General features: G+C 36.5%; 1 protein-coding gene across 1 annotated transcript in view; it reads right to left on the minus strand.

Moving 5' to 3' along the window:
- Positions 1-1,127: 1,127 nt before the first annotated feature.
- Positions 1,128-15,417, minus strand: part of PNPLA8 (patatin like phospholipase domain containing 8) — a 38,911-nt gene continuing 24,621 nt past the window's right edge. The window contains 4 exon segments of the mRNA XM_014559828.2: positions 1,128-3,645; positions 8,001-8,196; positions 12,985-13,179; positions 15,255-15,312. Coding sequence (XP_014415314.1) covers positions 3,371-3,645; positions 8,001-8,196; positions 12,985-13,179; positions 15,255-15,312 — 724 coding nt within the window. The 3' untranslated portion in view covers positions 1,128-3,370.

The raw sequence follows: 15,417 nt of genomic DNA on the forward strand, positions 1-15,417 counted from the left end.
AGCTGAAAAACAGGAATAATAGTACCTCCTTCACAGGGATATAAATAACAGAATGAGATAACAGACACAGAGCTTTCAGTATAGTGCTTGGCATATAAGTGCTGGATATTAGCTATTAACAATCACAAAAATATTCATGTTTCCTCTATAGATGTGAACATACTTACAACACATTTATGTTTCTCTACTTCCAGAGCTATGGAACTTCCCTTAACGGTAAAAAAAAAAAAAATTTAATCAACTTTTTCAAAGTTAGTGGTAATAAAACTATTGACAGTGGATAAATTTTGGTTTTTCACTCAGATTTTTCAAACTATAGCCACTTGCAAGGCACACATTTGCCGTATTTTTTTAAAAATCAAAAATTTTAAAATGAGATATATCCATTGGCATAAATGAAAACTAGTTGATTTAAATAAACTTTATCAAGAAGCATAAACTGTTTGTCAAAGACATCAGTTAAATCTTATAGAGTAAGTGATATAAATAAATAAGGAATAATATCCTGATTTCTTTTTTGACATCTAACTCATTTGATCATTGTTCGTTTACTTTAGGAAACTAGTTAGACCATTTATCTATCTTTAAAACATTTTTCTCATAAAGAACTGATCCTACTTTAAAAACGGTCCAGTGAAGAATCCATAACCTACTTGGTAGGGAGTGTTCATCTTTCAGAAGAGTATTCTTTACTTCTTTTCTTTCCTGAAAAGAAATCCACTCTGCTTTTGAACAAAAGAAAATAGTGGCTTCATTATAAAGTGAAGGTTATCTCAAGTGAATTATACAGTTCTTCAGATAATCAGTTTCAAGTACAAATGGGGACAAGAATCATCGAAAATTGGTGCACTACCCAACTGGGTGTACCTTTTGCTGGAGAGAGAAAAGAGCTAAAGAAATAGGGACAGGGAATGGGAACATCCTTAGGTGCCATGCCGTGTGGTTTAAGAAAAAAGCTACAGTCAGAGTACACTTGTACGTTGTAGTGTTCCCGAGGGAAATCAGCAGCCAAGCACAAACAAGGGATGGACAGTTCACTTCAGCTGTAAAACAGAACTTCATCATGTTAGGTCAAGAATGACCTTATAATAAGGTGCAACCATGTAAATTACATTAAATATACTTCATTGTGCTTGAAATTTGCTTTATTACAATGAATACTCGGAAGTATTTTGATTTCCAATTATTTGCATTTTTCTTACAAGTTGTTCTAGTTGCATATGAACATGTGGTCTGAAAGGACTATTTTACAGTGTCTTTAGAAATCCTTGGTAGCTTCATAGTTACACTATATCTAAAAACTACAATTTGGATGTTAGCGATGATTTTAGTCACATTACTAGCATTGATAGCTGTGAAATACTTTAAACTGTAACTGGAATTATTTCTAGAGCCTAGCAGGTTGGTGACGTTTTGAGCTGTGAACTGTAGGGGTCCTAGCTACTTCGGTCATTAGCAGCTCTGTAGTAAGTGAAAAGGGGAGGCAGTTGCCAGTAACTGCTGTTGGGGGGCGCTCAAAGGGAGCCCCACCCCCCCACCCCCTCAGACTAAAGGCTCACTTTTTGTGACTTCCTTCCCTCTCAGAGGTTCCTTTGACACCACTTTCTCCTGGATGAATGCGGTGTGGGAGAGCAAGCAGCACACAGTGCAATTATAACCCAGGCCAGGCTCTCCCCACCCGCTAGGGGAAATCTCACCCAGCCCATACGCCTCTAGGGACAACTTTATCTGAGGGATTATTTTTAATAAAGAGTAACAGCAGCAGCAAGAACAGAACTGAAATATACCAGCATAGCATTCATTACAGAAATACGAATTTTCAAACACCCCCAAAGGACTGAGCTACAGAGCAATTTTTATTTTCTGTATTTTTTAAAATCACTGATGAATTGGATAATTTACTACATTTTACTTCTGAAATAAACAATCTTTGCTTCTTTGAAAAGAGCATTTTTTTTAACCTGCATAGGACTGAAAACTCATTATCACACCTCTTCTTGTCTTTTGCTTGCACATTTGCAGAATTCACTTTTCAGTTGCCATAAAAAACAAGTAAATACAATTTTAGAGCTAGCATCCCTCATTTAACAAGTAAAATATCTGGAGCCCAGAGGGGTTGTCCGCCCTCCTCCAGGTCACAAACAGATGGACTCTGCTTCAGAGTCCGATTCCCATGCAGACTCGCGGCTCCCCTCGCTCTGTGAACCGCACGTCACCGCCTCTACACACCAGTGCTGCAAAGACGCAGTATGACAATCTGGACAGGTTTAGCTCTAGTTTACGTGCACAAAGCAAAGGGCACTCGCCTTTTTTCATTTCTCTTGACAAATCTAAACACGGTGAAGGATTTACATGGCAGACCGACAGATGACACAACAAAGATGAATCTGGTTGGCATAAACAATGATTTGGGTTGGTGTCTATGTTACTAACCTCCGTGAAATCCAGATGGCTAAAGGAGTTAATAAGGTAAAACCAGCCTAACCTTTTTTTTAATGCATATTGTGGACAGGTATATTCAAATGCTAGAAAGAGATGAAGAGCTACATTATGAGTAATAATTTAAAAATGGCATTAGCCCTTTAATAGATTATTTCAAGTTTATTTTTAGGGATATTTTCTCAGTAAATTCAAATAATTAATTTCATAACAGTGAATGATAAGCCAGAGCTAGAAAAGTTAACAGACAGCATTATCTTGAGATTTCAGGGGGGAAAAGTGATTGATTAGAACTTCACCTACCTTTTTGAACCAAACAGTGTTGAAATAGACAAATTTTGAATAGAAAATTGTATCCAGTTCTTTCATATTTCAAATGTGAAAGTCCTATAACAGAGAGAATTCCATTTTTCTGCATCTGTTTAGATGATACTACAACACCGGAAGGTAACATTTGGACCGCAGAACGTAGCTAGTGAGAACGTAAGTGATGTTTCAAGTGATGAATTAATTTAAGAAATTAGCTTTTCCACATGAAGGAAGATCAATCATCAAACACATTTAACATGATTATGGTGACTACAGCAAAAATACCAAGTATAATAATGACAGTTTTCTGTTCTTGTTTGGCACATATATTAATAAATTTTCAAACATCAAACAATATAACATCAATATGTACTAAAATCAACTAGCATGGTAAGATGCACAGTTAATGACTACCATCATAAAAACCTAATTCCCATATGAACTGTTTTACCAAGCAGACCCTCTCTGGACTGTGTAAGCTGATCTGAACACTGTCTTTTCAGGATTCCCCAGAATTCATAAGCATTTCAAAGTTCACGCGTTCTGAACCTCACAATTCCTTACTGAATCCTGTGGATCTTTTGAACAGGCATTCAGTTATGAGACCATATGCACACACTCATCACAATTTTGAAAAGAATGGAAGGCCTTCATACATGTCAGTTTTTAGTTTTATCCAATCATTAATTTTCTGCAGAGTTGTTTTTTCTTGACTTAATATTTTTGCAAGTTTTTTCATTTTTTCTTCATTTCTTTCTATGTACTTCAACCCTTCCAACTGCAGCTGATTCAGCTTTTCATTTCGACTTTCATCTAGAGGTATGTTTTCACACATCACAGGATTAAATCTGAAATAGGTGTCAGGAGGTAACAGACCATCCAGCATTACATGGACTTCTGTTAAAACAAAGAGAGGACAGGTGAATTAAAAACTCGAGTTACTCTGCAATGATCTAATGTTACATTTATTTAAAATTACCGTATTTTAAGCAAATTACAAAGCTTTGTTTATTTTAACACAAATCCGTAACATTGAATATAACTACAAAATGAAATTCATCTCCCAAAAACCATCACATAATTTTGCTAAATTAGGATACCTGCTCCGGTATTCTTTCTCTGTTTTTGGTCATATTGTTAGCCACTACTGAAATGCCTTTCCAATCTTTTTTTTTTTTTTTTTAACTTTTTGAGATCATCTTTATTGAGGTATAATTTACATCCAATAAGATTCACTGATTTTAACTGTCTTATTTGACAGGTTTTGACAAATGTATATACTTGTGTGACCACCAAAAACAATCATGACATCACCCCCAAAAGTTCCTTCATGCCTCTTTATGGTTGGTCCCCCCCTTACCCTTTGCCTTTTCTAGAATTTCATACAAACAGAATCATAACTATATAGCACTTCTGTGTCTGGGTAGCTTCTTTTACTTAGTAAAATGCTTTTGAAATACATCTCATAGATGTATTGGTAGTTCCTTTTTATTGCTGAGTAGTATTCCACTGCAATCCACATCCTAAGTCATTTTGTGGATGTATGATTTCATTTCTCTTGCATAAATACTTGGGGATGAAGTTTCTGGGTCATATGGTAAAAGTCTGTTTATCTTTTTAAGAACACTGTTTTCCAAATGGCTGCACTATTTTGCATTCCAACCACTAACATATTAGAGTCCCTGCTGCTCCACATCTTTGCCAAAACTTGCTACTGTCAGTCTTAATTTTAACCACTCTAGAGGATGTGTAGCGGTATCTTGTGGTTTTAATTTTCACTTCCCTAATGACTAATGATGCTGAAGTCTTTCATGTGCTCATTAGCCATCAGTGTTCTTCTTCGATGAAATTTCTGTTCAAATATTTACGCCATTTTTTTCACTGAATTTCTTGTTTTCTCCTTTATATATTCTAATGGAAGAATAGTCTTTATATTTTGCCTCTGATTATATAATTGGTTCTGATGCTTGATCAGACACATGTTTTACTAAAATTTTACTTCAGTCTATAGCCTATCTTTTCCTTTTATTAAAAGTGCCTTTTGAAGAACAAAATTTATAACTTGATGAATTCTAATTTATCTACTTTTTGTTTTATGTTCACGTTTTTTGTGTCCCATCTAAAGAATCTTTATCTAACCCAAGGTCATTAAGATTTTCTCCAGCATATTCTAGAAGATTTACAGTTTTAGCTCATATATTTAGGTCTATGGTCGATTTCAAGTTAGTTTTTATATATGATGTTGTCAAGGTTCAATTTTTTAAATACAATTATCTAATTGTCCCAGTCCTACTTGTTGAAAAGACTATCATTTCCTCATTGAGGTACCTCTGGCAAAAATCTTTTGAGTGTACACGTCCGCATCCATTTCTGTACTGTTACGTACCACTGATCTTATGTCTGTCTTTATGCAAATACCAGTCTCTGCCTACTATAGTTTTATAGTCTGGAAATCCAAGGGTGTAAGTCCTCCGACTTCATTCTTTTTCAAACTAGAACATAGACCTAAATGTAAGAATAACCAGAACAGGTTATTCTAGGTCCTTTGCATATAAATTTCACAGTCGTCTTATTAATCTCTACCCCTGAAAAAGTCCGTTTTGATTTTTATAGCAGTCATATGGATTCTACAGACCAAATTTGTGGTCTGCCATCGTAACAATACTGTAACAATACTGCATTTCCAATTTGAAAGCAGAGTATATTGATTTATTTAGGCCTTCCTTAACTTCTCTCACAAGTGTTTTGTAGTTTTCACTGTTCAGGACTTGCATATAATTTGTTAAATAATTCCTTAAGTATTTAATATTTTGATGCTATTATAAATGATATCTATCTTTGTATATATTTAATTTCGATTTCTAATTGTCCATTTCTAGTATGCAGAAATACAATGGATTTTTACTGACCTTATATTCTTCGACTTTCCTAAACTCAATTAGTTCTAGTAGCTCTTTTATAGATTCCTTAGGATTGTCAACATTGACAACCGTGTCATCTATAAATACTTACTTCTTCAATTCTGATCTCTACGCCCTTTACTTCCTTTTATCGCCTTACTGCAGTGGAAAGGACCTCCAGCCCAATACTGACCAGAAGTGATGAGACATCTTACTCTGCTCCTGATCTGAAGCAGGAAGTACTCAGTCTTTCGCTGTTAAGTAGGATGTTGGCTCTAGTTTTTTGGTAGATGCTGTTGATCAGTTTGAGGAAGTTCCCTCCTATTTTCAATTTCCTGAAAGTTTTTATCATGAATGGATGTTGAATTTCGTCAGAGGTCTTTTCTGCATCTATTGAGATTATCATAAATTTTTCCTTTTTTAGTCTGTCATACAGTGAATTATACTGATTTTTTTGAATGTGAAACCAAATCCATATTCCCAGGATAAACCCTACCTGGTTATCCAGTATTCCCCTTTTTATATATTGCTGAATTCAATTTATTAGCATATTTTAAGGATTTTTGCATGCATATTAATAGGATATATTGTTGGTATTTCTATGTTTTTTAGTAATGTTTTTGCTTGGTTTGGTTTCACGGTAATGCTGGCTTTATAAAATGAGCCAGGAAGTATTTATTCTCTTCTACTTTCTCCATGTGTTTGTACAGAATTGCTGTTAATCTTATCAACCGTATTTTTTATTCCAGGTACTGTGTTTTCATTCCAGATACTCTACAGATTGGATCTGAGTCCTTTTTATTTTCTGTATCTTCCATTTCTCTCTTCATCACGTTGAGACCTTCCTTTATCTCACTGAACACATGCAGTACATTTATAACAACTGTTGTAACAACCTGGTCTGCCAGTTCTCTCATCTGTTTCATATCGAGGTCTGTTCTCATTGACTGGACTTTCTCCTGGCTAAGGGTGTCTTTTCATGATTCTTTGTATGCCTGGTAATTTTTTATTGGATGCCAAACACTGTGAATCTTACGTATTTGTTGCATTCCTTTAAATATTGTTGGATTTTATTCTAACAGCAGGTGCTGTTAATGGGAACTCAATTTGATCTTTTTGAGGATTACTTTTAAGCGGTGTTAGGGTGGATCCAGAGCAGCCTTCAGTCTAGACCTAGTGTGATATGCCACTCCTGAGACAGTGCCCTCCGAGGTCTCTACAGCATACCCATGTGTCACAAGGTCTGATCTAGGTGATGGAAATCTGAGCTGCTCTTGTCCTGTGTGAGCTCCAAGGACTTTTCTATCTAATCCTTTCCGGGTCATCTGCCTCGGGCAGTTTCCTCATATGTATGCACACAGGTATTGAAGTCAACACAGTCAACTGGATAAGCTCCTGCCTCACGCTGCTGTGGGACAGAGAAATCACAAGCAGTTGCACCAGCAGGTATGTAATATATGTATTCATAATAGATAAATGAAATGCTCCAAGGATAAAACAAAGGAAGCAGGATAAAGAATTAAAGTGAGAAGGTGAGGGGGTTAGAACATCCTGGTTAGAAAAGGGCTCTCTGGGGCAGTGATATGTGAGCAGAGACCTGAATGAACTAAGGGAGGGAATCAAGCATATACGTGGGGGAAGGCCTTACAAAGAGAAGACAGCAACTCCCCGAGGCAGGAGACTTCTTAGCAAGTTTGAGGAGCAGAACTGAACTGTAGGTGAACACACTTTACAGAAGGGAACATACATGTTCTGAAAAAGGGGGAAGAAATGCATTCAAGGGCTAGCCTTTCAGGGCCTGGTAAATTTCCATGAATGAGGCTTTTGGATCTCGTTCTAAGTGGGGTGGGAAGCCGGGAGGGTTTTGGGCCGGGTACAGACATGATTTAATTTACATTTTTAAAGGATCACTTCGACCTTTATGTGACCACTAGATTACAGAGGCAGCAAAAGTGGAAGTAAGGACTTACTCCAGTTTGCCTCCTTTACTAAATAATCGAACTCCTAATCCTCTCTCTCACTATTGTCATGTGTGTATCTGAACCAACCTCATTTCTTTTTCCTACTTCTTAACTGGCTCCAACCAAGCCTTGGAGCTAATCCTGCTTTAGCTACTTCTCCAGCTGTAGGCAGGCAAAGGCAGCACTGGCTCCCACGTGGAGAGCAGTCACTACCCTGGGTTACTCAGGAGAGCTGAGGAGAAACAGAAACGACAGGAGACTTGCCCCCATGTGCTTCCTAAGCCTACGACAAAGACGTGACACACTCTTTCGCAGCGAGCGTCGGCATATTCTACCAAACGCTGAATTCTAGAAGTTAAAGGACATCGAGGCAGCAAATAGACAGACTAACCTTCTGTGTCTGTAGCACTGTTGATAACGTTAGACAGTTTGGTTCTCAAGCTTGTGTATGTCATGGTGTTTCTCACGTCACTCTCGTAACGCCCGGTGCCCAGGGACACCATGCACTCTAATGGTACATCCGGCCAAAGACATTTACACTCGTGCATGGCTAATGCTGAGGGGTTATTCAGAAGCAAACCTCCATCCTGCAGAGAGAAGTCACGTAAATACAGTACAGAACTCTTAGAAGTGAAATTCTCTTTTACAAATACAAAAACAAACTATGTTAAAACAGTTTCGAATTTACTCACCGGGAAAGCTGGACTACGTAACAAATTGAACAAATTATTTAAAAACAAGAGATTCCTTTAAAGTGCATTTATTTTATGTACTACAGCTGCAAAAGAAGTCGTGAAAAAACTCACGGGCCTCACTGGCTTTATTAAACTTTCCCTTCCTATTATGAAAGTTCTTTGAACTTCTTGGACTGCTCTGCATATCTTGCTCAAAACTACTGAAATGAACTGAATTACTTTTTAAAGATTTTTTCCCCCTTGTTTAGTGGTTAATGTGATTCTGTACACAATCTAACAAAAGAATTGTGGTTCTTCCAAACAAGTTCTTCTTTCACAAGTCAAATGTAATCAAGTTAATGCAACCAATTTAAGTGGAAATTTTATTAACAATTTCAAAGTATCAAATTCATTTACTGCAGATATAAACCTAAACAAGGTAGGCAAACTTCATATTTTTAAGCATTTATCAATAATCACTATTATTTTGAAGAATTTAAAAGGAAAGAAATATGCTGACAGAGAACTGTAAAAATGCAGTAGAATAAGAAAAAGTATCTAACCAACCCCCCATTCCTGGGGTAAACCTCACTTGGTATTAGGAAAGCCGTTCAATTTCTGAAAGCTATCAGCTATTAGAAAATTATTCCTTCTAATAAGCCCAAATCTCCTTCCCTGTAACTTGTACCTATTAATTCTGGATTTGCATTTTGAAGCTACCCAGAACTGGTCATCTTCTAACCCCTACAGCCTGGTCGTTCACAAACTACTGGCCGTTTTCTGAAGGAGCCACATTCTCTCGCTTTATGCCTCTGCACATGCTGTCAACTCAAAATGCTCCTTCCCAGCCCTCTTCTTGGGAATAATGCTTCTGAGATCCATCCATCTCACTGCACATGCCAGTGATTAATTCCTTTTTATTCCTGAGAAGTATTTCATGATTAGAATGTATCACAGTTTATCCATTCACCAGCTGAAAGGAACTATTTGGCTAGGTAATTGTATGATTTAACTGCAAAAATCTACTTGGACTCCTTAAATGTGGATAGTGGTAAGTTATTTCCTTAAAGTACTTGAGTATTTTCTCAAGTACCAATTTTAATTTAATCATTTCAACCTTCTCCTTTGTTTTCAATTAATATGAATGATACCCATCCATATTTCATTTCTAATTCAGTTTAAAAAGTTATCTCCTTTATTAAACTATATTTATCTTAAATTCTATAGTTATACTCTGTGTAACTCCTAATCATCTGAGTATTTTAGACGAAACACTTCTTCAGTATTATAAAAACTATGAAGAAGGATCTGAGAAGACAAACAGATGAGGAAAGGTAAGAAGGGGCAAACAAGGTTTAGAAAAGAATTGGCAGTAAAATCAATTCCACATCAAAAAGTTTCCAATGGTGTTAACAGCTATGCTTCAAATCAAATTCCGGTTCCTAATCAACTATTCATTCTTTGTACATAGACTCAGAGGAAAACGTCTTTGTAGAGCCAACTTCAACAAAATAAATCACGTCTTTTATATTACTTCTTAATCCTATACACATTTTTATTACTGAACTTATCATCTCATCTATAGTTCCATTTACATTCTTCTAGTTTGAGCTACTTGAGGGTAGGATCCAGGAGACACAAACAATACATGAGCAGTTACTAAAAACCTTTATATTCTTCCTGGAGAACACAGTGCCTGGCACTGCGTAGGCACTCACTACATTTCTGCCCAGTTATAATGAAAATTCCTAGTTGTGGCCTGGCTCAGGCATAATTTAGCACTGAAAGTGCCAGGCAGGCTCTTTCTGCTAAAAACACTCTTTACCTGGAACACTGATATGAAATATAATCATTTCTTTTAGGTTAATGCATTCAGAGCTCTGGACATAGCCTTTTAAAATGTAAATAGGGCCTGAAAGAAATAATATATTAGAATCTGCCATCAAAATCTTCAGCACAAGCTAATTTATCAGGCTCCTTCTCCAAAGACAGAGAATAATTGATTTAATTCTGGAGGTGGAGATGGAAAAAGATAAGAGAGAAGGGATATGTTTATGTCCAAACTCATCAAACTGTATGCATCAAATATGTGCAGTTTTTTGTATATCAATTTTATTTCAATAAACCTGTTAAAAAGAGAGAGAAGATAATTTTGTGTAAAAAGTACTATTTCAAGATGATGCTACTTGGGGGGGGGGGGGAGAAGTAATCTATTGGAAACTACTCAAAAAGCTAATCCTACTTTCTAATTCTCCAAGACATCTAATAAACCTTGTAAATACTGTAATAACATTCTTCTCTTTATGGTGAAAGGCAAATGAAATCTACCTATCTACTGACTCATACCTCTTAATTATACCACTGCTTTCAATAACTGTTCAAGCAGAATATTAATGCATAATATATAACGCTACCTGATTTCAAAAAGGATATGAAGTTACTTATATTAAAACATATGTCAGACACGACAGTTAAACGGGATTTTAAAAATGAGGCCGGATATAACTGAATATAATTATTCAAAGAACTAACGATAAAAGGATTGTAATAAGCAAGTAGCATATTTTAGTTTTAAACTTCTTGGTGATTTCTAAAGGGTTGGAAAGGAAGTTCGCTTGAATGTTTTCTTTGTTTAAGCAATCAAGAGCATTCATACCTTAGAATACTCAAAGCAACCTTTCATAGTGTCTTCAGGAGAAAAATATCCCATTTCTTCCTCAAGCATCCAGAAAAGATTATGCAATAAGGAAAATATTTGCTTAACTAAGGTTTGCTTAGACTCCAGATTCCATCTGAATATCCTTATTAAGATAGATATGCCAGTCTTTCCGGAATCAAGTCACTGATTTACATGAAAGTACATTCTCTGTATATGTGGCTATATGCTTTAAATAAAATTTATATAAGAAGTTATTTTAATCTGTAGCTCAACCTAAGTTCAAAGATTACGGTCATCAGTATAAAAATGGCCACGCACGGAAAGAACCAACACTAGTCAGTCTATCTGAAATGGAAAAAGAACCATGGAATCACTTTGGTTTGTTGTATGTATTCCACAGGACTGAATTAAACCTTAGAACTACTTCCTCTTAGATGAAGAATAAAGAGCAAATGAAATAACTTCGCTTGAATTCTGGGAACACATGGTCCCGAAACGCAGTAACTTATCATTTGAGACTTTCACTAATATTTGGCATAACTGCCATTTTGTAGCATGACAAGCATCTTAAAATTACAAAACCCTAACTATTATATTTTTGAATACATTGTTAATTTTTCCATTTATGACATGGTAAAAATACTACAGGATATGGAGAAATAGTTGTTAAAAACAGCAGGATACATGTTAAAACGAAAATTTTATTTTGACTTATTAGCCCTGAAATCAAACTCTACAACTAAGCACTTTCTGCCCTGAGGGGGCAGAATAAAGCAGAGAAAGGGGGGAAGGGGACGTGCCTTACATAATTCAGCAATGACTGCTCTGACCAGGCAGGAAATAGTCTGAACTGACTTCCAAAGACGAAAGGAACCCTACTCTAACCTCTTAACCACAAAGATTATGACATTACTTCGGAAAGACAGAGATTGCTGATTGTAATATTTGAAAATATATCTAAGCTATTATATAAAAGTATGGGAGAAAATAAAGTTGATAAAAATGTTTTATTGTAACATGGACACATGTAAATTAAAATTATATAGCTGATACATAGTTTATATCGAAGATTTATGAACTTTTGAACATCTAAAAATGCTTATCAAAACACAAGTTTTTTTCTCAGCATGAATCTGAAAACCAAGTGAAGAGAACACATATACTTTAGTTAAGGTTACTGACTCCATCAAAGGAGGCTGATTCTAAGTGGGATTTATATAAGAAATTAAACATATATTAAAAACATATATTTTGGAAGTATCAGTTCAAAAGCTTTGTTGAATTTTTTTTAAATCACTTAGTACAGGTTATGAGTTAAGATTTCTATAAACAGTGGAAAAACCCGACAGGGAAAAATTTACCACAGTAAATGAGCCTGTATCACAGAAAAAGAATACAACTCAACATTACAGAAATAATATTCAGCTTTATAGATCATTCAGCCATAAATTTAAATACAGTATAATTACAGATGGCATCATAACAGTTACAACCCTAGGCCGGTTACTTAACTTTCTTAAGACTCCAATTTCTCATTTGTAAAATGGACATAACCCTATTTGCCTCATAAGCAGCGGTGATTAAACGATGTAATGCTTGCAAAGGACCACACAGGTGTCGGCACATAGCTAACTTAATGAGTATTTACTATTATTATTTTATTATATCCTGTCTTTCAAAATATGTCCACCAAAACTGTCAAACAGACTGTGTTCTGCATTTTCAGGGCCTGTGTTTCACTTTTAGTTTTTATCACATTTGGAAAGCCAACCATACACAATCATTTTTCGATCAAATTTAAATGATCGTCGCTGGCCATCATATTAGGGAAGACACAAACAAATCTTCCCTAAATTGTGCTCTCAAGCCAGAAGGCTTGCTAATTTAAGAAAAGCAAACAAGTGAAAATATCTTGTACTGCACGTCTTTTGCCACAGGGACACACGAAGAACACCTCCTTGGTTGATCCCTCTTTAAGTTTAGTAAGCGGATTCTTTCTAATCGTGTGAAGTTTTAAAAGACAAGCCTCGCAGTCGACTTACTTGATGGAGGTCATTCCCCAGTGCGTACTCTGCGAAGTAGCCGGGAGCAGCGGAGGAGGCTCTGATGGCCTGCCACATCTTATACTGACAGCCTCCCAGGTAGTGAGAGTTGGTTCCAGGAAAATGTCCATAGTTTCTGAACACAAAAGCTTTTGGCATTAGCCCTCTGTTTACTATGGTACTTACTGCAGCTACCTAGTGAATTAAAAGTGAACAATACACATAGTAAGTGGCAATATTTGGAAAGCAAACAAGTTAAATATTACTTAATAGGATGAATGAACAATCTGCGACTCTACCCATCAAGAGAAATGTGACACATAACTGCAATGTTAAGCAAAAGGAAGCAGATCCTTATAAACAGGTATTTCTTTGTAGGAAAATAATTACAAGGGCTGAGACAATTTTGAGAAATATAAGAGAACAATAATAAAAGATGTTTTTGACTATGTGACTTGATTAGCTATTTAAAAAGACATTCAAGAAGGCATAAATTTGCAGACCTTTATATGATAATTGATACTGCGGTAGTAGCCATGAATAAAAACAACTTAAAGATAAATACACTATTTTCATATTACTTGCAAATTAGTCTGTGTTTCTGTGCTCTCTGAAGGCATTACGACTTAACTAACGAAACTCTAAGCACTAAACAAACTCTCAAGGCTTTCTGATCATAGTTAGTAATTGGTAGCTGGCTAATTTTTTATTAAAGGAACTGATGTTTATCACCCGGGGGTCTCAGATGTTACTGATGTCAGCTGAATTTATGCAAAATGTGATGTACCTGTCCATGATCTACAGTATAAACTTAAGAAGCTGAAGGTACTGGTGAGGTCAGAGTTGTCAGGGCCGCATGCCAAGACCTGCCAGGGAACTGCATGCTTTGCTATTTTATAAACCAAAGGTCACATTCCAAGTTCCTGTGACTGATCCAAGTGTGTCTCTAGCCACCGTGGGTGGATAAGAGTTGGCCACATACTAAAACCCAGAGGGTCTTTCTGTCAGTGGCCCACAGGTAGACTCATTCAAGAAGTGTGGGCGCTGCTTTACATGTGAGTGAGTTACTTTTTCAAGTGGCTGCGGTTCCCTCACATCCGCCCTATTCTCCTTCCTTTTTTTAAGTTGGCAACTGTCACAATTTAAAAACAAACACACAAGAAGCCCTGAAGATACAGGAGAACAAACAAGAGGTATAGGTGCACCCCAGGCTCCTCGCCGATGAGCCAGTGCATCTCATCATCAGGGCTTTGCGTGGTCTGGCTGAGTTACTGCTCCAGTCTCATTTCGCCCGCTGCCCTCGGCTCCTGCCACTCCAGTCCTCAGGAACTCTCTCAGTTCCTGTGTTTCTCCACGCTCCTCCCATACAGGAATGCTCATCAGCCTTCACACTGAGACCTCAAACTCATTTCCCTAGATAGGGAGACTTCCCTCATGGCCCTGTAAATACATGCTTTCAGAGACCTGTTTTTGTGTGAGGAAGAATCTCTCGTTCGTGTGATCATCTGATTAACGCCTACTTTGCCCTACGGGACTATAAACTCCACGCCTGCACTAACTCACTGGTGCATCCAAAGTGCCTGCCCAGCACGGTGCTGGCACATGGGATGCAAAATTAACGTCCAAACAATAAACGAAAGTATGAATAAGCAAGCGTGCAGGAGCAGTGGAGGAAGCTGCACTTGACATTTCATGGTTAGTCTGTTATCCAAGAATAAAGACAAGCCGCATGGAATTCCTAGGTATAAAAATCCTATCCTTTAGTCAAATAACAAGAATTATTAAAGAACACAGAACTCAAGCAATACTCAGATCCTGGGTTTCAAACAAAATAAATAAAAAAGAGAAGCCAAACCGAGACACATTCTAATGGCATTAACATTCTAAAAACTGGGATTCCATCTGTATATTAATCTAATACATACTAAGAGGCACATAAAGTTTCTTTCAAAAATCCAGGAGAGGGAATGCCATAATTTTCCTTAAATCACAAGGTTTGATTAACCCTATAATAAAATAATTCTCCTTTATATTTGGTCCCAGTCTTCCATGTCCTTAAACTTTTGTTATACTTTCACTTGACATACAAAAAAGGTTTAATGATCACATTCTGTAACTTCATAGGAGGACCCAATATAAAAGGAATCAATATAATCTGTTAACAGAGGCTCCTAAATAATTTTTCCCTTAATAAAGGGCCTTCAGAATAAGTCCTTTCACCTGACCTTCAGTTCCAACTAGGTGTTATATTTAAGAGACTCGAAACCTACCTTAGGACATGTGGGGTTTCTTGCTGTTTCAATCATTAGTGAAGATCCCATTTTATCCCTTAATTAAAGGAGAAAAGTTAAATTAATGTCAAAATGATTTTATTTCCTAACATCTGGGAACATACACTATGGAGATACTGTTGGCCCACAATTTTTCAAAACC

The sequence above is a fragment of the Camelus ferus genome, chromosome 7 (genome assembly GCF_009834535.1).
Source record: "Camelus ferus isolate YT-003-E chromosome 7, BCGSAC_Cfer_1.0, whole genome shotgun sequence".
Lineage (NCBI taxonomy): Eukaryota > Metazoa > Chordata > Mammalia > Artiodactyla > Camelidae > Camelus > Camelus ferus.